Source organism: Furipterus horrens, unplaced genomic scaffold (genome assembly GCF_987537825.1).
Source record: "Furipterus horrens unplaced genomic scaffold, mFurHor1.1.pri manual_scaffold_7, whole genome shotgun sequence".
NCBI classification, from domain to species: Eukaryota; Metazoa; Chordata; class Mammalia; order Chiroptera; family Furipteridae; genus Furipterus; species Furipterus horrens.
Window position 1 is genome coordinate 113,181,340 of NW_028327177.1, and position 26,924 is coordinate 113,208,263.

At 46.4% G+C, this 26,924-nt stretch overlaps 1 protein-coding gene across 1 annotated transcript in view; it reads right to left on the reverse strand.

Annotated features, from left to right (window-relative positions):
* LOC150005075 (ephrin type-B receptor 1-like) overlaps positions 1 to 26,924 on the reverse strand; it is an 82,756-nt gene that overhangs the window by 31,786 nt on the left and 24,046 nt on the right. The window contains exon 3 of the mRNA XM_090284939.1: positions 24,307 to 24,988. Coding sequence (XP_090141065.1) covers positions 24,307 to 24,988 — 682 coding nt within the window. The remainder of the gene's footprint in view (positions 1 to 24,306; positions 24,989 to 26,924) is intronic.

The following is a 26,924-nucleotide window of genomic DNA, read 5'->3' on the forward strand; positions in this document are numbered from 1 at the left end:
GTGATTAAATGAATGAATTCATTCAGAGGAGTAAAATAAGAGTAAAAAGGAGATTTGTTATGCAGCAATGGATAACCAGAACACAAATCTCCCAATGAAAGTCCCGGCAGTGCAATGTGAAGATAAACTTTTTGCACTAAGGCATCAAAGTAATAGTGGGAAAAAAAAAAAAAACATGATTATGGAGAGATCTGGGCTCAAACAACATCTATAACCACGCACTGACTAGATGGTCTTGCGCTGGCCATTCAGCCACTCCTGTGTCCATTTTTTTCTTCTGAAAAATGGAAATAATAATGATCACAAAAAATAATGTCCTCATAAGGTATAAAAATAAATAACAAAAAAACTGTAGCCTACCATGTCCTGTAGAAATGCTCCTTGTTGCTGTCAATAGAGTGAAAGAGGCCCTTCCTAAAAAATTTTTTGAGGCAAAAACATAATCTTAAGCTATTTATGGAGAATAGAGTGAGTTACACACACACATCACTGTTTACCCCTTTCTGAAGGCAGTGGATTCTTTGGAACAAAAGTCTAAAGATACAGGGAAAACTGAAACACATCAATCTGATTTTTCTTTTTCTTTCTTTCTTTAAACATGCGCCTTTATCAAAGTTTTAAAATTACACAATAGCTCCCAAAGATCTAATCACTAGATTTCTTCCTAAGATACTGGGTTAAAAATAGCTTAAATACACTGCTTCTGTCAGTCAAATCATAAGGTAGAAGACACCATACCATTCTAAATATAAACTGAGAATATTTCTTTCCCTAAAGTAAAATTCTCCATCATCTTTGTTTTGTTTCCTTGGGGGCTTTGACAAACTAATATTGAGGGATGCCAGGACCAAGACCCCTGGCCTCACCCTCCACGGGGACAGCATGTTGGGAGAGGAAACCCAAGAAGGCTGGTTCTATGTTACTCCTCTGAAGCCAGATGGCAGCATTGTCCACCACCTCTCACATTATTTTGTAGCTCCCACAGCACTCTCTCATTCATTCACTCATTCATTCATTCATTCATTCATTCAACTGATGTGTAATGAGTTCTTGCAATACCTGCACTGGGCCAGGTGAAGAGCCAGAGCAGTGACCTGGGGGCCGTCCTGCCCTCAGAGAGCTCACAGTCTCACAGGAAGCCCAGGAGAGAAAACACTACACTGGTACAGTGTGACAAATGCCACTACAGTCAATGCTCCCAAAGCATCAGAGACAGGGAAGCAAGGGGAATACGGGGATGGCTAAGGAAGTGGAACCATTTGAGCAGAGCCTCTGTTCCCAGCCCGAATGGTTTCCCATGTGCACTGGGGTCAGGGGTCTACCCTATACCTCCTATGGACAACCCATTTAGAAGGTGGAGGGAAGGGAGAGCAGGGAGAGTCACAGAAAATGAACCTGGTGGGGAGCACCCCCATATAAAACAAAACTGGGCATCTCACCCCAGGAGCAAATTGGGGGCCTCAGGGTTGACTCTAACCCTGGGAAACCTGCATGTGCTTAAGATGATGATGAGAAATGGGTGGGGGACGTGGGAGGGAAGAGGGACAAGAGGGTGTCCTGGTTACTAAAAGGGAGTCTGCCAGAAACATTTTGCTATCTTCCCTGAAAAGAAAGCCTGAAAATGAGGGAACAGGTATTAATACTTGGGGGCAATCACCACGGTGTGGACCCCAGAGGTACTATTAACAGAATGCAGGAGTCCACCCTGCCCAGGATGAATTTCCTGTCAGCACCTCCCACCCCTCCCCAGAGCACGCAGCTTTGCTCTGGGCAATTTCTGAGACATTCTCCTTCACATCCCCACCGCTCACTGCCACAGCACCTTTGACAAGCACAGCTGAACATCTACACAAGTGCTTCCTTTCATGGAAGCTGTGACTGTTAGCAGCTTCAAGCACCTCTCTTCCGCCACTCTGTTAAGCTATGAAGGTGGGATTGCAGATAGAGAAGCTACAAAGGCATTTCTGCCAGTGTTAAAACATCTACCAGGAAGTTGCAGATTTTTAATTTTGATACACTGAGTCTCAACTAGAAGTCAGTGCCCTCCAGAACTCACATTTCCAAGGGGAAGACAGTGCCCCAGGATTCCAGGCTACAAAGTGCCCACCTACTGGGAGGCTGGGTGCAAAGGCTGGAAGAGATTTATTTTTATCAGCGTTGTTGCTTTCTCAGGGCTTTGGCTACAAAGTTCGGCAAGTGTTGAATAGCAAACCCTGCCTTTCTTTCCCTGGAGCACTGTTGTCGTAGAATGCAATTTTGCAGAAAAGGTTGTTTGGGAGGTACCTGCTACATGACAAAAGAAATGCCAGGGTCATCAGGAGTGTTATAAGCACGCAAAGAGGAGACAGGGTGACTTCTGAGAAAGTGACCCATAAGCTGAAATCCAACAAATGAGAAGTTAGCCAGGTGAGAAGGGGGGCAAAATTGTTCTGCAACAAAATCTAGGCCAATACGAGAAAGTGAGCAAGCAGGCCAAAGGTTCCACGTCATCTGATCGCCTTTCAACTTTTCTGTGAATTGGCTCTGCCCAGAGTTGTCTTTGCTGAGCCAGGTAAGGAAGTTGTTCTGCATTTGCCAGGGGCTTGCCAGGCTGCGGTGCTCAGAGAGAAACTGTTGCATTGACCCAGTGGAGCTTTGAACTCGTGTGGGGGAGGGGTGATAACAGTTCATGGCTACAGAAACCAAAGGGGGTGGAGGGCAGTGTACCTGGCAACAACCAACTATCCCATCTAGAGAAGCCACCTCTGACCATGGGCATCAGAAGAGCCAAAGATCATTTTACATCCGGGCTTTTATTTTGCCTTCATCAAATATCCTCATCCATTCACTTGATTCCCAAAAAAGATTTAATGCAGCCTACATATGTGAACATGTATCCTCCAGTGACAACACTTATTTTCCCCCTTCATTCTGTCCTCTTAGATCCTTCTATTATTCCATCTTTAGAGATAGTTGTTTTTTTTAACCCACTTCCCTTTGCTAACTTTAATATATTTCTATAATCTCATTTTACTCATAAAGCAAAATGTAAATATGACCTGCATCCTGAGTTACTGGGAGGATTAAATGAGATGATGTTAACAAAGCCCTCAGCATAGGGCCGGGCACACAGCAAAGGTGTTGGACCCATCTGTGCTGCAGGTGGGAAGAGATGAGACAGTCCAGCAACCTGTCTCTGGCTCCAGAGCAACAGGAGCTGTGGTCTCACCAGCCAATTCCCACCCCTGTTCTCCCCCAGCCTGCCCCTCACTCATACGGCCTACAATATACCTGCTTCATCTTTGCTTTACTCTATATATGCTCTTTAGCCTTGTCCTCAAATCCAGGCCAGTGTGCAAAGCCTCCCCTTGCCAAACACTCTCTACCACAGCGAAAGAGAGGGCAGCCCTGACCCCCAGCTCATCGGACATGGCATCAGAGGTCCCTAAGGTCTCTGCATCTCTGGAAAAGAATTTCCAACATCAATTCCTAAAGCAATAGAACAAAGTTAACAGCTTTTGAAACAGCTTTCCTCCTACATTTAAAAATAAGATCATGAGAAGTCCCTCAGAAAAATCAATGCTGCCTTTTTAAAACTCCAAATCAATATGATCTGTGAAAGTTCTCATTAAGAGAGAGGTGGGGGAGGTCAGAGAAATAAGGAGAATCAAAAAGGAAGAGGGGAGAAGAGGGGAAGACAAAAAAAAAAAAAAACAGAGGGAGACTGGAGAGGGGCAGAGAGAAGAGAGCACAAAAGGGCATAAGGAAGAGGGGCAGAGAGGTAAGAAGTGCAGAAGCAGCCCAACCAGCAAGGACTGGCAGCCTCTCCCCCTGCAAGAAAGAAAATAAAGAAAACGGAACTGCTGACTCTTCAGGGGCCTACAGTTGGCCTCAGGCACTTGGAGGGCAGAGGAGCAGAGGGGAGAGGGAGACCAATAGGCAACAGGCTATAAGACAGGTATGAATAGAAAAGTCAATGATTATGTCCAGTTGTCAGTTCGAGCAAGAAATCAAAACCTCTTTATAGACAAGGCAGAAGTTCAGGTAGGCCTTGAAGGATTAATGAGATTTAAAATTTGAATGGTCGGCACTGAAGGGGGTGGGGTTTCAGCATGCCACGTGTGAAGTGGAGAATAACAGCAATGGCTAGTCCATACCGAATGCTCTCTGAGAGCCAGCAATGTCCTAAGTATTTTTCAAGCATGTATCATTCACTTTTGCAACCACCCTAGGAGGTAGATTATGATTGTACCCATTTTATAGCTGAGGAAGCTGAGGCACAGAGAGGTAAAGTACTTTACTCTAGGTCACATAGCCAGTAAGTACTATGGCAGAGTTCAAACCCAGGCAGTCTGGCCTCAAAGTCTACACGGTTAACCAGGCTGGGTGTGGGGACTGGGATGTCTGTGTGCATCCTGGAACGCTTGCCTGAGACTGTGCTCTTATAGCAACAGGAAGCTAGAAGAGCTGGGGAGCACAGGGATGACTGACCCCATCTCGGGTTTAGGAAAAGGAATCTGGAGACAGAGTGAACCTAGAGTTCTGGGGAAGGGCTTTGCCCAGTCACCAACGTGCCACTGGCCTTTGGATTCTCCCTCCCACAGCATTCTTCCTTATGTTTTTCCCTGTCAGACAGCACTTCCAACGGCCACTCCTAACTCAACAGAACAAAGGCAACACCTATTGAATTAGTTCCCTAACGAGACAGAGCATGCTCTCTCGCTCAGGCCTCGCAGCCTGGATGCAGCATTTTCCTCTAGGATTAAGAATTCCAGAAATGTTTTTTTTTTCCCCTGGTTCTTTGAAAACTACCATCTCAACCCACCTTTGTCACTCTTGGGCATTTTATTTATGCTCAGAGGATTCCTTCTGAAAGACCAGAACACAGGTATGGAGAACTGCTCAGCTCCCCTCCTACTGCCAGACTTAGAGTTGGCTCCCCATAATAAAAAAGCAGGGACCATTTCCATCAGGGTGAGCTGGGGCTTCGTTGGCTGCTTTGGACTTTGCTTTACCCTGCCCTTGACCATCAGGTCCTCTTGCCCTGCTCCCTTGGAAAGGCAATCAACACAGCCAGAGAAAGCAGTCCCTTTGCTGTATGCCTGCCCTTGGAACAAGCTGCAGACGTGGGTGTCAGGCACACTGATGCCCAGGAGCACCTGAGACCACAGGGGGAGCCTTGGGGTAGGCTTCCTGCAGGATGCTGCGTTCCCCATGCCCAAGCAGGGAATCTGACTGCCAGCAGCCCCCAGCTCCATCAGGCAGCAGACTTATGTCTCTTCTGAATCAAGACTCGATATTGCTCTGTCCACGGAGCATCCACCAATCAGTAGAGGGGACAAGAAGGGGATTCAAACCAGGCCCCCAGGGACAGGGGACATGGCTTAGACTGACATGGGATGTACAGGTGCACTAGGGGCCCACCTCAGGCAGAACTGCCCACCTTCCCAGACTCGGGAGCTGAGCAGGTCTGTCGCAGACAAGCTAGGAGGGCCAGCTGTACTCATTGCCATTCAGGAAAGGCCTCAAACTTAGTGAGATATACTCACAGGACTGAAAAAAGAAGTTCACCACGACTTAAAACTTTGTCCCATTATCCAACCAGCCTGCCTCTAGTGCTCTGCACGTGAATACACTTTATAAATCATGCAAGTATCTTCTCATAACATATACTATTGCAATTTTCATGTTCAAAGCATTTATTTGTTGAATGAAAACATTTAAATTATACCATTATTTTTAGAACCTTGTTTTGGCATTCGTCGGCAGCCGTCCGTCTCGAGAGACGATGGTGTAGCTTCTTAAGAGTCTATCTGCACCGCCGAGAATGGCTGTGCAGTCCGACTCGGGAGTGACATGGTATCTGTCTCCTCCCGTGTTGAATCGACATCTTGCGATGACGCTGGAGTGTCCTCTCCAGTGAAGCTGAAGCTACAGAGCCTGGGCAGGGTGATATGGAGGGTCTGCTGTTGCCCATGCAGCAGACCCCCCCTCTCTTCGCAGCTGAAGGATCCAAGGGAAAGACGGAGTCAATACAGCTTGGCTTCAGGTGCGCCGCAGGAGTTGCCGGTGTTGACTACAATGTCAAACCGCCTTAGGGACTCCGGCTCCGGATTTTCTGTCGGGGTTTACTCCCTTAGCCTTTCCCCTGAAGAGGTATGCCACAAGGCAGCGGAGGTTTTTTGGAGTCAGAGTTTTCCTTCTCTGATGTTTTGACATTACCTCTTTAAATATAAATATATTTGGTATTTCTCTGAGAATCAAAGAATATATCTCCCTGAGGAAAACCCAAAGACCCAGGCACTCTCTGTCCAGTTAAGAAGCCATGCACACAATATTGGTTCATAGCAAGGATGCTCTGTAGGGGGCAGCAGGGAGGGGATCCCAGAGAGGAGAGGAAGCCTCTCCTGAGGCAGGTCTTCCCCTAGAAGAGCCATGGGAGGCAGGTGTGACCAAGGACACAGGCAAGAAGTGATTCTCAGACATTGCTAATCCCTGTTTCTGAGCTGTAATTAAGACCTCCATTTAAGGTGATAACACTTAAAAAAAAAAAAAAAAAGACAAAGTAAGATATTTCAAACAGCTCTGCTTGGGCTTCTTTTCTGTGAATTATTACAGGTGTTAATAGACATCTTCATTAAAGTATAATTTAAGAAATATTACAAGTTGAGTTTCCCTGCCTCATAGTTCTGATGACTCAGAATCAGCAGCTCCTCCTAATGAACTGAAGCAAATTTATCAAAACAGGAAATTAGCTGACTTGGTCCATCCAGTGGTGGAAACAAGACAGAAATAGGAGACAATGTAGGTTTGCTTTTCTGAGAACACAATATGTGACCAGATTCCAAACAAGCCAGGAGTCTTAGCAGTTGAGAGATCATCAAAGAGAATGGCTAGTTGAGCCGAAGGCAAACTGCCGGGATCCACTGGACCTGCAAGGTGCACTTAGAACTGAAGGTGGAGTGGTGTCTAGGGGGCCAGTGCCTGGGCAGCACAGAAGGGGAAGGTCAACTCTATCTGAAGACGCCGGCTACCAGCCCTCACCAGCCAGGCCCGACAGACACAGTGGCAGCCCTCCCATCCTATCCCATCAGTGCCCCTGAACTTCAAATTAACATTCACGTTAAGAACAGTGCGACTGCTGTGCAAATGCAACCTTCAAGTGCCTGGCCAGCCCCTCCCCACCCAGCCAACCACACAGTAGCCCAAGCCCCTCCTGCACAGAAATTCCAGAGGACACCCCAGGGAGACACCACGTCCTGTACTCACTCCAAAGGATACTCCAGAGACCCAGAGCAGAGGGGTGTTGGAACTCGGGGTAGCGACAGAATGAAGAGGGGTTCCATTGCAGGGAATCTACTAAGCCGCTCACCCCACCTTATTTAATCTGCCATCTTCTCTTCTGGTCGCTCCATATCTTTGCACTGTTTGCTTCTCGGATTCCCAGGGCCTCCTGCTTGAGGAGTTAAGCCTCCTCGCTAGAACTGACTCACTATTAGCCCGTTGAAAGCCTCCATTCTAGCTGACTTTGCCTTCTCCAATGCCCTCCTGCCCCGCCAACCACCTCATCTTGGAGTCGTGTCAAACACCCAGGATTGAGGGCTGATTCGAATTTAAGATAATTTTCCCAAGGCATTAGAGCACTTTCTGTCTTTCAAGGGGTAGAAGGGTGAAAAGGGGATACAGCTTAAGTTTCAAGAAACAAATACTTTAAGACTGAGAGGGAAAACGGTTTAATTGCTTAAGTTCTTAGGAATCTCAAACAATAAGGTAGGCGGGTACGGAAAAGAACAGCCCAGGCTTGCGGTGCTAACTCTACGAAACCTGTTTAGCCTGATGACCTTGTGAGGCAAGGAGGCCACTGGCTCAGGACCCCTCACTTCGGATCTGATTGCAGTTGCCTGCTTGGGAGCTTCCCGGGATGCAGTCGCCTGCCCCAGGGGACCCCAGGGGAAGAGTCGTAGGTACACCCAATGCTGATCATTCACTCAGGACACATCAGTTAACAAGCAGACCCCACACCACGTACACACGCATATGTATTGTGCAAGTAAATTGTGCAGTATGTTAGAGATGATAAGGGCTGTGGAGAAAATTAAATCTACGTGGGGGAAATGGGAGGGCTATTGAGGATGGTATCCACTGTGAGGAGAGTGGTCAGGGTAGGGGCCACCGAGAAGGTAATATTCAAGTAAAGGTTCGCAGGAGGTAAAATCATCCACTCAACTCCCTGGTGCTAGAACAAGTGTATATCATAGGCAAAGTCATAATATAATGAACTTCAGCCTGAACCTCTTCCCTTCAACAAACACTAACTCAAAATGGATCATAGACCTGAATGTAGTAAAACATAAATCTATAAAACTTTCAGAAGCTAACATTAGGAGAAAACCTTGGTGACTGGGGATTGGGCAAAGAATGGCTGGAAATGACACCAAAAGTATCCATAACTTGGATAAATTGAAAAAGAAAAAAAAAAGGAAAAATTCTCCAAACAATGGAGGATAATTCAGCTCTAAAGAGAAATTAGCTGTCCAGCCAGGAAAAGACATAAGAGAAACCTTAAATATGTGTTACTAAGTGAAAGAAGCCAGTCTGAAAAGGCTACAATACATACTACAGAATTGCAGCTGTTGGACGTTCTGGAAAAGGCAATATTATGGAGGCAGTAAAAAGAGCAGTGGTAGCCAGGGGATGAGGGGCAAGAAAGATTAAGGAGTAGACAGAGCACAGGAGATTTTTAGGGCAGTGCAAATATTCTGTATGATGCTGTAATGGTGGATACATGTCATTATACATTTGTCCAAATCCACAGAAAGTACAACACCAAGAGTGAACCCTAATATAAACTATGGACTTGGGGTGATAATGATCTGTCAGTATAGGTTCATCAGTTGTAGCAAATGTGTCACTCTGGTGGGGGATGTTGGTGATGGGGGTAAATGGAAAATCTCTGTACCTTCCTTTTAATTTTGCTGTGAACCTAAAACTGCTCTAAAATATTGTTTTTAATTTTTAAAAAAACAGTGGATAAATTAGATTCTATCAAAATTTAAAGTGTTGAGAATAGTACAGGAAAGAGTAAAGTCAAAGAGCTTATATGCACGACCCATGGACATGGACTAAGGGGGGTGAGACCGCTGGAAGGATTGGGGTTGCTGGACGGAGTGGAGCAAAGGGAAAAGAAATTGGGACAACTGTAACAGCATAATCATAAAACATATAAAAATTAGTTTAACTGTTTGTTTTGTAAAAGACATCAATAAGAGAAAGAAGGCTCAAGTTACAGACTGGAAGAAAATACCTGCAAATCATATAGTAACAAAAAGACTTGTATCCAAAAAATACATAGAAACTTTAATACTCAATGGTAAGAGAACAGCCTAATTTAAACTTGGGCAAAAAATGTTGAATAAACACTTCACCAGAGAATATATACAGATGGCCAATAAGCACATGAAAGATATTCAGCATCATTATTCACTGGAGAAATGCAAATTAAAACCACCATGACATACTAAGATACACCAATTAGAATGGCTACAGTTAAAAATACTGACAATACCAAGTGCTGACACCTGTGTGCTAGAGACAGGGCTACTGTGCTGTATGGACCCCCAGAAAGTTCACTTTGAGACCTAATCCCAGAATCAGGGGATTTTCCCAGTAGATTCCAGTGGGGTCACTCTCTCTTCTCATGTGCCGCTATCACCTTAAACTGCTACCAGTGGAAGAAAGTGAACTAATTATAGTCTTCTCTTTCCAGATTCTACTTTTGTTTCCTTTCTTCCTCCCTGACTAATAAGTACCCACATGTACCACTGTTTTCATCTTCATTTATTTACATCCACAAGAAATCAGAAAATTACCTCATTTTTTCAATGCCCAGGGCACTGACACCAAAATCTCTGTGTAGGTACCACACCAGTCTGTTTACCTCGTGCCTGGAGACCTTGCATCTCTCAAAAGAGACTGAGTCACCAAGTAACCTTCCCTCACCAAGACTGACAGCTCTTCAAAGTGGGTCCACCTGGGCGCCTCCAGTCCTGCAGCGCGAGCCCGGCCGAATGCATAGTGCCGCTTCTGCTCCATTCTAAGCCATGGCAGAACTGCAGGGTGGGTGCCCCCCAGCCCTGGCTGCAGCAGTATTGGGAACCCTCTGGGACTGTGAAGTGGGTCTGTAAAGTACAGGGCCTGAGCAGGGTCCTGTCCTAACACTGGATGCTATTTTCCCCACCACGCACACCACAGTATCATGTGTCAGGATGGCTCCTGGAAAACTTAGCGACACGGGGTCAGCAGAAGACATTGCCGGCTGAACCAAGACTAGGGCTGAGCGAAAACACAGAGCCCTGAAAGAAAAATCTTGATTTGGTGGAGGATATTTTCCAAGCTGGGGCTTCCTGATGACTCATTGCTCCTACGTGGGGAAGCTCCCTTCTCCCACCAGCCCTGCCTGGGAAGAGCAGCCAATGATTTGCCACTCTCCATCAGGCATAACAAAAATTACCAATAAAAGGATACATTTAAATGTCCCCAAAGCAGAGACCATTGTTTACCGGGCTATTGAGAGACTGAAAAAGATAAGAAGAGGTAGGATAAGTGGACAGCCAGCGGTGGGAGCTGACAAGAAACTCTGTCGTTTCTTGTTCCCTCCCCTTCTGTGATGGGAGGTTAAGACAAAGCCCCTCATTCCCATTTTGAAGAAGAAGCTTTGTTGCTTATTTTGTCAAAACATTCCTCCCAAGCCCCTCCAGGGCCCCCTTGTCCTTCCCTCCCTGGCTCTTAAAAGCTGCCTGATTTGCACAAGAGCGGCAGGCCTCTCTGCTGTATCCCTCATCCAGGCTCACTCTCATTCTCTTGCTCTAATTAGCAACCACTTTTTTTTTCTTCTTATTTTTGTATGCATGTTCAAAGACAGAGAATGAGGGGGAGACTGAAAGGGAGAAAGCAAAGGTCTGTGTGAAAGGAGAGAGCAGATGGCTTCTCCCTCGCCTCCTCTGTGTACTCGGCCCCTGTGTTGGCAAACAACATACAATGTCTGTCTACAGAGCCCTTTGTGGCCCAGAAGGCAGGGCCAGCACATGGCTACAGGCAGTAAAGAGGACCATGGGGGAGAGGCCTGGAGAGACCTAGCCTCTGGGGGAAGCCAGGGCAGGGACAGGACGGAGGCCATCATCCCCTGGGATATCTGGAGACAGCCACCTCTGCCTCCTCCACCTCCTGGGTCAAGAAGAAGTGGGTGTATGGATGGCCAGTTGGCTTATGTACTGACGCTATAAGCTCTCTGGGCTACAGAAAGTCCTCAGAGCAGAAGGGATCTGCTGTTCCTTTGCACTGTTAGTTCACATTTAGGCTCTCCAGATGGACTAGGCAGAGGCAGTAAGTGCACCTTGACAAGGTTCAGAGAAAAGGGGGGTGGAATAGCCAATCCTCAAAGGTCAAACACTCTCCCAAATAACTGAGATTTTATTAGAGGAAATTCTCATGAAAGTGGACAGGGTTGTTGGGCAGAGATCCTCACAAAGGGGTAAGGGTGTGGTCGACCTGAAAGGCTGAATCAGTCACTCTGCTTGGGCATGTTAAATTCAGCAAGGAACAGCTTTGGTCACTGGTCCTTAACTAGGAGCTGGGTGGAAAGATTTAAAAGATATTAGAAAAAAAGAAACCTTGAAAGAGTTTTCATAAGGCAGGAATAATCAAGAATGGGGTTGAAGAAGCTGAAAGAAGCAGAGAATGCTCCAGAAAAATAAATAAATGAGTACGAGAAACAGGGCAATCTACAAAGATACTTAAAAAAAAAAAAAAAAGCTATTGCTCTTTTTAATGAATGATATAATCAACATGTGTGATTATATATTAATTTTTATGACAAAAATCACTTTTGTAATATTTGCAATTGATTTCGATGATAAATAATGATTTCCTGTATTTTATACCACATGAAAGACTTCATTTTTTATCGCAATTCCATCAGAACAGTTTCCTATGGAAAAATAAAATAAAAACAATGAATGGCAATAGCGATCCATTCATTAAAATCCTCCCCTGGAATGTGTTTTCTCTTTTTTTCTCTTTTCAAAGCAAGTCCAGAGAGAAGACAGACAAGAGGGAGAAGGGTGGAAGGAAGGGGAAGGGACTAGTCAAAGAACATGTGTGAAGGACTCATAGACATGGAAACAGAGAGGGGATTGATTCTGGGTTAGAGCGGTGGGCTGGGTAAAGGGAGGGCAAAAGGAAAAAAAATGGGACAACTAACAGAATAAACAACAAAAAAATAAAATAAAATAAAATAATTTTTTTTAAAGAATAAACGGAGGAAAAGAAAACAGGGGAGACAAATTTGGCCAAAGATGCAGAGGGGAAGACAAACAAGCCAGTGAGGAAAGAAAAGCCCTAAGTGACAAGGGTCTCCACATTCAAGTGAATGTAGCCATGGGTGTGACAGACTCAGAAACCAAATAGAAATCTTCAAATCACCTAATTCCCAGAATAGGCAAAATTTTGCCAAGTTCATGATTTGGCAGAGTTCATGCATATTCCATACAATTTCAATGAGAAGCTCTATCCATCTTCTGCAAAGAGCAGATTGTCATTTTCCACTTGAAATATACACGTTGCACTGACCTTATGTCCTCTGTCAAACTGAGACATTATCACCAACTTTTAGTGAAAGGGTTTCACGATGTATGGGCTTGCCATTATTCTGTTGATTTTGTACTATGTGTGTGTGCACAATGTGTCACTATATTGGACAACAGACAGACAAGGCCTCTGCCATCACTGGTTACTTCCTCCATCTGGTCCTGCTATCATCACCTCTGTGAGTATATGCCTTGTCAGCGGACTCGCACCTGGTTCCTGGCTGGTTCCTTTGGAGTTTACGCTACTCATTGCTAGTGGGATGTCTTTTTTTTTTTTTTTTTTTTTTTTTTTTACACATCCTAATGCAAAGCTTTTCTTCCTCCCCAACTCACATCCTGCTTCAACAAATTTTGTTTTCAATGTGTTTTGTTTTGTTCTCATTTAACAGATGGCACAGAGCAGGCATTTGGGATACAGAGAAGCATCAGGCGTGGCCCTGCCTGTGAGGAGCTAGGGAGGAGACGAATAAGACTGAAAGCTGGGCAGACTATAGAGGTGGATGTGGGGGTGGTTCAACTGTGCCTTCAATTCACTCTTGCCAGTGAGCATGGCCCCTCCATGAACTCTGTGGCTAGTTCATCCCTAGCCAATGGGAAATGCAGATCAAACTCTGATGGCTTTTCTTTGAGTAACCTAGTGAAGGTTTATATCTCGGCCCAAATGTGACACTGAAGCCTCAGCTCCCACCACAAATCACAAATGTGCCCCTAAGTAAATCTTGCTCTTCTCCAGGTGGGGAAGAGTAGAGAAAGGTAGTTATCAGCCATCAGTAGGACCTCTGCGTTCTCTGTTGTATGACCTTGGCAATGTTACTTAGCTTCTATGTGTCTCAGTATTGTGAACTAAATTAAGATGATAATCATGTGTACCTCCTGGGACTACTGTGAGGATTTAAAAGAGAATGCAGGAAAAGAATCTGGCAGAGCACCTGGGAGGTAATGAGCATTCTATAAATGATAGCCACACTGGATTAGCTCTTTTAGGCAAGCTGGAAGCCAGTCCAGGAAAGTTTGCTCCATACTCAAATTATAACCATCCACATGATCTGACAGCAAAATATGGGACTACCTTGAAGAGTATATAAGCTGCTTCCTTAGCCCAGGGAATCAGGATAAGTCAGCATTCTTTTCAAACATCAGTCACTTGCATGTTATCTTTATTGCTTTTTTGCCATACCTACATGCCAGATTTTTAATTTATCATTTATTTTTCTTTAAGTTGACTCCTTCTCAAACCCGAATGTTTTTACTTTAATGACAGAAGGATGGAAGGAAGGGAGGGAGGGAAGAAAGAATGGGAAGGGAGGGGAGATGAGAGAAGAGGAGCAGAGAAGAGGGGAGAAGGAGAGTAAGGTAAGTAAGAGAGGTAGGAAGCTCATAGCCCCAGAGGGAGAACACTATTGCAGAGTTGGAAGACAGAAACAAAAAGAGATGGAAGTGGTGGGCAGCAAGTCAGGGCTAAGACAATGCTCACTGGCAGAAGCAGGGCCTGGGGCTTCAGCAGGGCTGTGGGAAGGGTGTGCTCCATCCTGGGGCATAGACACCTGGTCAAGAATGGGGCTGACACTGATTCAAGGAGTCTGGGGAAGGGATGAAAGGTCTGGTGAGAGTGCGTTGGTGTCGAAGAAATGAAGAGGAGAATGAAAGGGGCGAGGACTAAGGTCTGATCATGGGAATGGGTGGCTGAAGGGGAGTCACCAGGGTGAGCTGAGGCCCAAGGCCCCAGGGGTAAGCTGATGAACCATGAGAATAGCATGGCCTTTCAGCATCAGCTCCTGCTCTTGTCCTGTCCTACCTGCAGACCTTTCACCTACCATAGTCTGGAAAATGTCAAAATAGGTGCATGGCATATACCAAAATGCCCTATGATATGATGGATAAAGAACATATACATGATGGGATGCAGGGCAGGAGGGAATGGAAAAGAAGCAAGTGAAGGGTAGACTATACTATGCACTGAGCAAACTCCAAACTGCCTGCAACACGCAAATCACCTAATTTAATGATGCGTTATATAGGAAAGCTTGCGTCTCAACTCATGAGCAGGGCAACTCTGCCATGGAACCCTGCCATGTTTAAATGGTCCTCATAGTAAGACAAAGGCAAATTGAAGCCACAGTGGGATGCTGGTTTTCACCTATCAGATTGGCAAAGATAAAAATGATTGGTATTTTATTATCTTGGCAAAGGTATAGGAAATAGGAACTCATACATTGTTGGTGGGAGCAAAAATTGGTAGAAAAATGCCTTTTTTGGAGGACTGTTTGGGGAATATCTATCAAAATTAAACATTTATACACTCTGATTCAGCAATTTCACTTCTAAAAATTTATTCATCCTTAGCTGTTAGAAAAGCAGTTGGCACATAGAAAGTCTCCAACACATATTCATTGAATAAATTAATAAATTTGTCTCACACATATGCTCGTTCACACTTAAGCACAAAGATGAATGCAAAAGGATGTTTGATGAAACATTGTTTAGAAATAACAAAAAACAGGGAGCAACCTAAATATATATAAATGAAAGACCAATCAAATAGAAGTACAATACTACACAATCACTGTAAAGAATGAGGCAGATTTCTATGTAATAAAATCAAACCACTGTAAACCTTCATTGTTAAGAAGAAAAGGTGTGGGGGAACTAGGTGAAAGCTCTGCACTTTGTCCCTATGTAGAAGGAGAAAGTATGTCCATATTCTGGGCATGCAAGTGCATGGACCCTCTCTGCAAGCAAATATCAGAAACTATAACAGTGAGGGACCCTGGTGAGGACCACAGTGGAAGAAAAGCTTACTTTTCACATGTATTACCTGTTCAAAACATTTTAAAAATAATAACAACAACAAAAGGTAACTCGGGATAAGAGAGATTTGTATGAAAGTTTCACCTCAGCGACTAAAGCAGTAGGCCCCTGGATTCATTTCAATACTAGGAGGTAGAGTTGCCTCAAGATCTGAATGTCCCATCCTTGGAGGTGTCTAAAAGCTGTGGGAAAGCAAAGTCAGTGTCATCCAGTGGGCTAGACTCACTGTCCTTAGAGGTCTCATCTAGCTGGGAGAAGCCATCCTCCATGAGGTCCTCCACGGCAGCAGAGCCACCGTGGCCCCCATGTCCTCTGGACATGGCAAGCACTTTCTATGAGCTAAGAATGTAGCAAATTCTTAGAAATAAAAGTGTTCAATCTGAGCCCATAGTATAAAGGGCCTGGCATGAGTAGGTGCCCAGTAAGTACCTGAAGAAAGAATGAGAACAGGGACTGCTCACTCCACATGAACTCATAAGGGGAACCCAACCTGACTGGAGAATTGGAGGCCAGAACTGCTCAGGCATGCAAGGACGTGACTAGAGCAGACTCCCAAGGGTCATACCCAGTGACCAGGTAGCTCCAGCCCCTCCTACAAATGTGTGTCCATAGGGTTGAGGGGCCATTCCAGACAAAGACTAGGAACAAGTCAGAAACCAAAGTGCCTGCATCCTTGTCCAGCCCTTCTTCTATCCTCAATGAAAACCCTTAACAGAGCTGGGCTTGGCCTTCCCTGGCCCTGCATTTCTATCCTGTGATTCCAAGAGGCTCCACACAGTGCCTCCATCTCAACAGCATCTGCAGGGCCTGATGGGGCTGAGTTGATTTCCTCCTGACCTCCCTGGCCATGAGAATGCACACACACATGCATACATACACTTGTACACACTGGAGGATGAGTACTGCATACCTGCAATGCACAGACTCACCCTGCGGTAGACTGCATAGGAACCCAGGAAGGCAGGATGCTCTCTGTCATATGGGTTAGTTCCTAGAGAAGACCCAGACATACTCCTCTGTACGAAGCCACATCTCCCCAGGATTTTCCTGCTCTGCCTTATTAATTGGCCCTCGAAACAAAAGTGGAGGGTCCAGTTACTTTCCCAGGTAACTGGTACTCAAGCTCTTAGCTCAGCTAGCAAGGAAAATATAGGTAGGACATCTATAGACAAAGACCCACCCCCGCCCCACCCTAAGGAAAGGCCAAGACTGCCCCTTTCTCAATGTCCCTGTCCAAGCCCTGTTGGAAAAATAAGGCTTGTCCCTGGCATTTTGGCCAAGTTTGGGGTATTTTCCTTCTCTATCTGCAAAAGTCCTGGGTGGACTCTTCTAGGCCTTCTTTGCCCCGTTGCCTTGAGAGAGAACTGAGACCCAGAAGCCCTGGGCACTGTCAACACAGCTTGTCAATGGCCACAAAGCAGTGGAAATAGCACTCAGACCCTCAGAGCTCCCCAGGGTCCAGAACTAAAGGATCCCACTCCAGACAGGCTCCAATTCAGTATGACTTTTCACAACCATGCCTCAAACTCAAAAGTGGTGGTTCCCCTTCCAGGAGAGGAAGTCTGTGCAGATAGATGCTTGTGCTCAAGTTCTGCAGAAAGAAACTGTCCGGCTCCAGAAAGTGACAGGAACAAGAAAGCAGAGAGGGAAGTCTGACCACAGCTCTGTCTAAGTGGATTCAGCCCTACGAGCCCATGCTGGTCCTCAATGTGGATTAGAGAGCCACAACCAGGCCTCCAGCCTGTAGTCTGGCCACCTTCCCTCTGTCCTTTTCTGTAAGCACAAAGTTTCACCCACTGAGAAGCTGTGCACCCTCTTCCAGACAGGTTCAAAGGAAGATGGTAACAGTCAACACAAGTTCTGTGCTATGGCTATATGCTTCTACAGTGCAGAAACATACAACCACAGAACAGGACTCCAGGGCATACCCAAAACCCAAGAAAAACAAGGGGCAATAGAGACATAAGACAGAGTATTCATAGAGAACAGCTGAAAGAAGTTAGACATGTTGTGCCTCTAAGGCCAGTTAATTTCAACAAGATCCAGTCTCAGAAGCAGAGGCAGATGGTGACCTCTCTAGACCTGGGTTCCAATCCTGGCTATGACATCAACTAGCGGGGGCTCTTTAGATAATGCTTCCTGGCATTATCTCTGGATAACGAAGAGGTGAGAATCAATGGTATCTCAGCATCTCCTACACTCTCACCCCACCTTGGGCAGTTTCAGACTATAATTCTTCATCAGTCAATGATAGTGCAGGAAGTGGTGGCATCAGGGCCCTAGCTAGACAGCTAGCCTGTTTTCTACTAACCACGCCACCTCAGTAATAACCAGATGGTGCCTTCATTGGCATCTTTGATAACACGCATTTATTAAGTCATGGACTCCCACCCAGGACAGCTCTCGTGCACAGAACTTGCCAAATCACTCTCAGTAACTCTAGCTAGCAATGACCTGGGAGAATCATGATTGTTTGGTCAACACCAATGGGATTTGGGTGCTTCCACCCATGTCTTTCAAAGGCAGAATGGGCAGTTCTGAACTTCCCCTTCCTTCTGCGCCCTTGCCATCCTCTGCTACCACCAGAGCCTGGGACTGAGTCCCCACGTCCTTCATGCAGGAGTCAGTGTGGCAGAGGGGCATCCATCCAGCTCTGCTTGCTGTGGCTCCTGCTGGTGTCACAGCCCATTACATCCAGCCAATTACATTGGCTTCCTCTCTGGAGAGAGCTGGGTACACCACCATGGGAAGCAGAGGAGGCCCTAGAGGTTTGTAAATGAAATAACCTGTTGGGAAATCCTATTCTGAAGCTCATCTTACAGTGCTGTGGTGTTAATGACCTTGGCCTCCCTGGGCCCTGAAGAGAGCTGATCTCCCTGGGGTTTGAGAGGAGGCTGTTTGGGCTATGGTCTTCCTCTCACTCACCAGCCAACCGCTGATGGGCCAGAGAGAGCAAGAAGAATTCTTCAGTGCCCTTGAATGCATCTGCTAGCACAGGGGACACACACACACACACACACACACACACACACACACACACACATTTCCTACTCCCACTAGACTCCACCTTCTCTTTCAGCATTCAGGATAAGGACGCAGGTGGAGACCCAGAGCTGGGGCCAACAACCCTAAGGAAAATGAAAATAGGCCCCAGAAACTTTTTTTTTGCCGAGAGAAACTAAATTAGACACATTTTTCTCTACCTTCGTATCCTGCAGATTTTTCGTCTCAACTCCCCTAGGCTTATAAATTGGCTCATCTCAGCTGCTCAAGTTGACAAAGGCACTGAAACTGTTGAAAGGTGCAAAATGTCCCTTGGGTTTCCAGGCATGAAAGAATTTACATGTAGGTGGAAAATTACCAAGGAAAAAAGTCCCCATTTGGAGAGAGGAGAGAAGTGAAGAAGAAGCCGCAGAAGGAGGAAAGACCTTGGAGGAGAAGACAGGGAGGTATCTGGCCTGAGGAGTGCCAAGGGAGGGCTATACCAGGCAGTGTCCATGACCATAACCATGACTGAGAGGATTCAGGCCCAACTCACGGTTTTGACAGATACATGAGAGCATGAGAGACACTAAATGGGGAGACAGATGAACCAGGAACTGCTTAGTTCTTTAGGAGTTGTCAAGGCCTTACTGTCAACATCCAGAGTTGAACTGGTCTTAGCTGACCTGAGAGCCCCTGAGAAATCCATGTGGCTTCCCAGTTACAGAGCCTAAATCCTCAGCCTTGACTCTGACTGGCCGGCCATGAGCAGGTATGGGAATCCTGAGGGTTTGATGTGCCCTCGAGCACAGAGGCAGCACCCCTGCTGTTCAGAGGGCAGTCCTGAGTGAACAGCTGGTGCTGACCAGCTGCAGGCAAGGCTGCTCTTTCCTGACAGTCCACTCTCAGCTTTCTGTCCCCGTCTGCTCTGCCCAGAGCCCTTCTCAGGCTCCCTAGCAGCAGAGGTGCCACATTTATCCCGTCTGCCCTCAGCAGGGTCCTGCATGGCCTCCCCACAGCCCCAGCCCCTACTCAAGGAGCGATGATGTGCTCAGCATCTCCTCCGTATCAGCCTCATGTTCAGTCCACTGAGCCTCCAGCCTGTCCCTGCACCGCCTGCTCCCAGACTCCTTCTATGTCCCCTGAGAAACTCAGGTCCCTAGGAGTTTCTACTAATCCCACAAGCCCAAGGATGCCTATAGTGACCTCCCTTGGAGCCCCCTTCTTCTCAACTCCAGCTACAGAAATGGTCCTGGTGTGGAGCTTACAGAACTTATACTTGGGGTTATCAGCCTAAGCCCCAAACAGACCCATCTATTACAGTCTCAGAATGGAGCACCTGAGATGTCAATTTATAAGATCTGCCCTGTGGGTTCTCACATCCACCCTGGGATCAAGAATCACTACTTCCAGATGGCCATCATTCTCTCTTGGGCTTAGGGAGTCTTCTTCCCCCGTCTCAGACCTCCAGCTCACAAAGACCACCTGCTGAGACCACCTGCCTTGAAGCAGGACTCATGAGCCACACCTTTCAAACGTGTGTTAACTTGACCCATTGATGTGCTGAGAGACAGTGGATCACACCTGTGTGCTGATTTCACTGGCCACTGCTTGACAGTCATGGAGCTGGAACTGGGCAGGTGCAGGCAGGTAATGACTGAGGTTCAGGACTCCTGCTGACCTATCTCTCTGGGTGGGAATATCACCTGCCAACTTCATTCCAGAATCTTATCCCTTAGTCACCAGAGTCAGAAAATGTACTTTAGGGCTTAAGGGCAATGGCAACTGGCAATATATGGCATTGCCTGGAGAACAGAGCATTCTCATATCCATTATCCTACTTGATTTGCATACACGCTGAGAAGTAGGCAGAGAAGACAGGACTGTGAATAGTAAAGGACTTAACTAAAAACCACCCAGAATTTCATGGCGGAGCCAGGACTAAGACCAGCTCCTCTTTAGGTTAGGCCTCTTCCACCTGGACACACTTGCTTCCCCTTTTCATCTACCTGCAGCCACCCTGCAGGTGACAGCACCAAGAATGAAAGCCTAGGCACCATAGGTCAGTGGTGAGCCAGGGCTGGCCTGGACACCCTCAGGGGCAAGAGCAAGGGAGGATGGCACGGAAGTTTATGTAGAGCATTGTCATTTCCTGACTCCTGACAGTGGCTAGAGGAAGGTTCATGAGGCAGCTCCTTCTGGAAGCTCCAGAGACCTTCTGTGCCTGGGAAGGAAAGCTATCCTCTCAGGGAGCACTCAGGGGCAGAAGCAGATCCAAGCCCCAAATGGGTACACTGCCCAGCTAGGACCTGGCTGCCAGAGGCTATCCCAACACCTGGGGCCCCTCCATGGGTACCCATATGAGATACTGTAGCCCCCAAGTTTCTAACAGACAGGTAAGGGGCCTGCTCATGCCAGGTTCCCCCTAGCAACTGTCAATATCAGCCCTTGTCCTCTCCCACCCTGAGACCAAATTCAGCCTGCAATATTTTAGGCTTCATGGCACAGAGAGAGCTTGCAGAGCACCCAATCGTGGCTTCCCTGGCCCAGAGACAAGAAGGCTACAGGGACCTACACAGAGAACTGACTTAGCCATCAACCTGAGCAGGGAAGGTATGGGGGCAGGTAAAGACAAAGTTATGATTTCTCATTAATCCACAGTGCCATGAGCATGAAAGTTGAAGTAAAGGCAGATGGGCCATTTTCCTAGTAATTAACAATTTCACAGAGACAAATGCATGATGGGGTCAGAGTCACTGGCAGGGTCAGCTGGCTGCTGTGCTTCTGCCTGATGAGCCCAACCTGTGTGTGCAGAAAGAATGAGTTGGGAACAGGCCTTGGGCCATGGAGCCCTCAGGAAAATGTGTGAGCTGCTTGTCACACATCCTGATTGCAACCTCTCCACACAGCTTCCTCTTCTTGTCCCCAACTCCTGTTCCCATCCTCCCTCCTCACAACAGAAACAGCTCTAGGTCAGGACCACTCTTTACTGGCTGGGCGGCCTAATTGGTCTCCAGGTGCTTCTGCACAACAAGCAACTGGTCACCATGACTTTGACAGGAGAGAGTTTAGCAGATACAAAATGAAAGTCAGGAGAAGAAGGTTCCTGTCCATCATGAAAGTCTGTCATGCCAGAAAAATAATATAAAGGATATTCTTTCTACCATTCTGTAGATTGAACCCAGGCAAAGGCTCAGATTTAATATCCATAAAAAAAAATTTTACCAGGCCTACATGACTGTGTGAATCACAGAATCATCCAGGCTTTACCATTCTGGCTCCAGGGCATCAAGTCTCAGGGCTGTGTTGGGAGAGAGTAACTTGCCTTCCTTCTCCTTCCTTCTCCAGGACAGCTAATGGAGGCTTGCTGTTTCTCACTCACAATTCCCTGGCATTCACTCTGCTCTGTGCTCCTGGCCTCATGAGGATTGGCTGTAACACCCCAGAACTGCTGTGAATGGCCACAGTGCCCATGTGACAGCTTGAGCACCCAAAATGGGTAGGCACCTCCCCTTGGAGACACACCATGGCCCCAGGCGCAAATCCATCCACACACACTGCCCATCCCAAACCAAAGGATGCGGAGCTCTCCCAAGATAACCATCTATGCCCCTTGCCCCCTCTCCTCCTGGGGGAAACCTGTTGTAAGCCCTGGGAAGGGAGGTCTGGCTCAGCTATCAGCAAAGCCAAGGGCAAAGAATTTGGAAGACATAGCTTCAAGTTCTTGAGACAGGAAAGAAGGGGTGTTCTCTTCTCATCCTGGGCACTGAGCTCAGCCAGGCTAATGGGCAGCAGGACCCCTGATGCCACCTGATTGCTGCTTACCACTCTCAGAAATGCCACCAAAATGTGGCTGCCTCTGCTTCTGAAATAGCAAAGGGATGGTACCCTGGGCTCCCATTTCCTCCACACTCCAATGAGTTTGCTCTAAGAAGCAGTTTGTAAATTCAAGCCAGGTTCACAATAGCTTTGGATTAGAGATGTCCCCTAAAAATCCAGAGGAGGTGGGGCTGAAGAGGGAGAATGGAATGAAACCACTTGGATTTAAATATTTGTCCCCATAGGCCCTCGCAGGACAATCACAGGAGGTGGTGACTGGCAAGCAGCACAGACAGCAGAACCCCCCAAAAGAGAAAAGTTCCAATTAACCCAAAGAAATGAGCCTGTTCCCAGAGTCCCAATTAAATCAGAACCAATCAATGCTTGCACAGGTTCCTGCCGTTCTGCTCACGAAATAATGAGAATAAACAAGAGGGCCCAGCCAGCAAGTATGGCATGGCCACCCGCCCTCTGAGGCCTGGAGAAATTACCCGTGCCGTCACAAGCATGCCTGGAAGCTGCTGCACCTGTCCCTTTAAAACTCAGCCCGGTGCCTGGGTCCCCACTCAGACCCTGACAAATGCCAAAGAGGGTGCCTCCCACCCCTCCTCCAACCAATGGGACAAAGAGGAATACTCTGGGACCAGGCCTGGCTGGTTTTAAAACTGTCTGCATTGATTCATTGCCTGATCTGGCACTCTCTCCCCTCCGCTTCCACACCATCCATTATGGGTACATAACCAAGAAATCCGATAAAGACACAAAGGCATAGCTCTCTTGTCTCAGCAGGCCTCAGAAAGTCTGTGTGAGGCCCCAGCCCAGCCAATTAGCTGAGTCCAAAGGATCGCAGAGCTGATGGGCATTAACAATCCTATCTGTGCCTGGCGCTTTGCCTGCAGGTGTTTGGGGAGCAACTTGAGTGAAGAAGGAGACATGCAGGGAATAGTTAGGTGCTCAGATGGGATGAGGATGATGGCAAGGAGGACAGATGGCATGAGGCTTATGTTGAAGAAAGAGGAGCTAATATAGCCCCCCCAACTCCAAGTTGTCCCCAAAAGACCGAGATCACTTGAGTGATGGGTTAGGGTCAAGATGGTCACCGCTGAGATGCATATAGGAAGACTTGCTTTTGAAAGTCTGAAACTTTAAAGGCCACCAACAAAATTTAATAAAGGAAAGCAGTTTTCTCTTCCCCAACCCTGTCCCCATGTTCAGTTTCTATGCACCTAGGCAACAGATGAGCTTATATTCACTCCCAGAGAAGACTGAATGTAGAGCCAGATCAGCATACTGATTGCCACTTATTAGACTTTTGCTCCTTTGGACGGAGCAAGAGCCTATGTGAGCACACAGCACCCTGACCTCCACCAACTGCAAAGTCTGCATCACTCTGTATCATTCAGAAGCAAATGTATTACAACTCATGATACCATCTGGCCTCCATTCCAATAGCTTCAGCTCTTTTCAGGGCACACCAAAGCTATGCCCCTCCCTGCCCCAGAGCCTGGCATTGAGCCTCTGGAGGAAGACAGCCAAGCCAGAGGGCTTTCAGTTAATGAGCTACATGGGTTTAGTACCAAGATGAGTGTTGTGGGAGCTGGACTGAAATGAACTAAAATATTTTCCAAATTCAGTCACTTCTCAATTACCCTTGAGTGAACTGTCCATGACAACCCAAATCCCAAATTCTCTATGCCTCAGAGCACAAAGCTGGACAAGATGCAGTTGTGTGTGTGTGTTTGTGTGTGTGTGTGTGTGTGTGTGTAAAAAGACACAGAGAGAGAATATGTTAATATCCCAAAACTAGATATAACTGAGTGGTTAAGTTATCATCCATCATTTAGAATTCTTCACATCTCTTTCCCAACCACAAATATGGACATTCTGGTTGTACACAATTGGAAAATAATCAGGCCTAGCATGGGGAATAAAGATTCCCCAGAGCTTTATAATATAAGACCCACTGGACTCTTCCATTCCTATATGATCCAGAGCTAGAGGTGGGAAACCTTGCAGACTTGGCCATACCCCAGGTGGGCAAGAAGCAGAGGTCTCAAGGGGTCCCAGAGCTTACCCTTGCAGGTCACACTGTTCTCAGCCTCGTAGCCAGGCTTGCATGTGCAGCGTCCAATGGGCACCATCCACTCCCCATCTCCGTTGCAGTAGAGTTTGATGGGTACGTCCACCTCCTCTGCATTGGGAATGCATGTGCCCCGAGCAATCACCAGAGATGTGCTCTCTGCCCCTGTCATGGTCTCTGGGAACACTGCAAAGTTTTGCACAATGCTGGGACACTTTTTGAAGAAGACACGGACAGAAAGGAGAGACATACAGGCTCCATAATCCTGAAAAGCGAGGTAAAAACCATTCCGAGTAAGAGGCCCAAAGCTCCTGACTTCTGTGTTGACTTTCATTAACCTTCCCCCGAAGTCCACCTGGGAGAAGCTCTCATCGGCAGCAATGGTGTCTACTTTGAGGTAGGGGGCCTCAGACCAGAAGGCTGACTTCTTGGTGGCAATAACAGAGTCAGTCTCATAGTAATACAAGTTGAAGGTCTCTTTGCAGGAGCCTGGGACGTTGGGGAGGCTGCTGCAATCTCTCACAGTGAAACGCATTTCCGTGTAGATGCGGTGGGCCCCCCGCCGGTTGATGAAGGTGGTCAGCAGCCAGTTGTTCTGGTTTGGCTCAAAGACGTTGCACACCTGGTAGGTACGGATGGTGTTCAGGTTTTCATCATAGCCGCTGACTTCTTCCCACTGTACCAAGCAGTCCACAGGCACACACATGTAAACATAGAAAACAGAGAGTGAGAAGACAAAGAGAGCAGAGCAGAGGAGACTGGCACTGGAAGGGGGTCTTAAGAGCTCACCAGTCTACCTGTTTCACTTGAGAAATGAACGCATCTACTGTGATCCTAAACCTGCTTTTTCTTAAAGTATATTTTATTGATTATGTTGTTACACTAGTTCCAATTTTTCCCCCTTTGTTCCCCTCTACCCAGCACCCCCTTCCCTCCAGCAATCCCACCCCCCATAGTTCATGTCCATAGGTCATGCATATAAGTTCTTTGGCTTCACCCTTTCCTATCTTATTCTTAACTTTCCCTGTCTATTTTGTAGCAACCAATTATGCTTCTTCATCCCTGCACCATTTCCCCATTTCTCTCCCTTCCCCCTCCCAGCTGATAACCCTCCAAATGATCCCCATACCTATGATTCTGTTCCTATTCTGGTTTGCTTAGTTAGATTTTGCTTTTATTTTTTAGATTCAGTTGTTGATATTTGTGAGTTTGTTGTCAATTTGGCGTTCATAGTTTTGATCTTCTTTTTCTTAAGTAAGTCCCTTTGACATATCATATAATAAGGGCTTGGTGATGATGAACTCCTTTAGCTTCACCTTGTCTGGGAAGCACTTCATCTGCCCGTCCATTCTAAATGATAGCTTTGCTGGATAGAGTAATCCTGGTTGCAGGTTGTGTTTCATCACATTGAATACTGCTTGCCAGTCCCTTCCTGCCTGCAAAGCACCCTCTGAGAAATCAGCTGATAGTCCTATAGGCACCTAAACCTGCTTTTAAAAATTTCCTATAAGTGGACTTCAGAATACTTCTCTGCAGCCCACCCCCAACTATAACAGACTTTACTCTAGAAAGCTTCCGTTCATCTAACACATAACTCATGCTGTGACTATGGTTTGTCACATCCATGGGAACAACCTGCAGCTTTAGCCTCACATGATGGCAAGGACATTCTTCCGAGACACAGCCTCCACTCTCAGCAGCCTAGTACACTCTCTGTGTGTTAGGGGTACAACAGCATGACAGCCCCGCCTTGGAAATCCTAATTTCTGAACCTAATTAATTTATTGTGGTGAAGCTCCTTTATTGTCTCTGAAAAGGGTCTGAATGTAAAGCTTTCCAGAATTTCTCAACAAACTTAGATTCTCATAAACTTTTGTTTTTATAACATCAACTCTTTGAAAGAGCTAGATAGACTATAAAACTGGTGAAAGGAGGGGCCGCTAAGAGAGATCCTTAATGGAGGAAATTAAGCTTCATTTTGTGCAAATTTCAAGCAAAGATGTGATGGAAGAGAATGTGTTACTTAGGGATTAAGGAAAGCATCTTTAAAGGGGAGAGATGATCAGTCTTTGTGTTGAAAAAGAGAGCTCTCCTTTTTAGCAGCCCTGTAAGTTAAAAGAAGAGGAGAAACAATGCATTTATTAAGTGACATCTCTCAATCTTCCCAACAGTTCCCAATAGAACTAGATACTATTATCCTCAGTTTAGAGGCAAAAAAAAAAAAAACATTATTCAATTCATCCATGGTCATGTGGCCCTAAGAGAAGGTGGGGAGGAGAAGACATAGAAAGAAATGCTTTGAATGGCCAAAGAAATTCTCTGAATAACTTATTTCAGTAACAAGCAATATGAAAGGGGAGGGGTCCATAAGGGCTGGCTTCATGAACTGAGCCACTCTGGGCCAGGGGCCAAAGAAGAGTTGCTGGGTCATTCTTTCTTCCTGTGCAGGGAAAGGAAGCAGCTGGGAGCTCTCAGGACCCTAATCTCAAGAATTGGAGGTATTCCCAGGAAGTTTCAGTGTGTTTTCTAAGTAAAGAAATAAGGGATAGAAGAAATTCAACTTCTTAAAGTGAAAAGAGAAAATAGGTTAAGATCCTTCACTGTTTAGCACT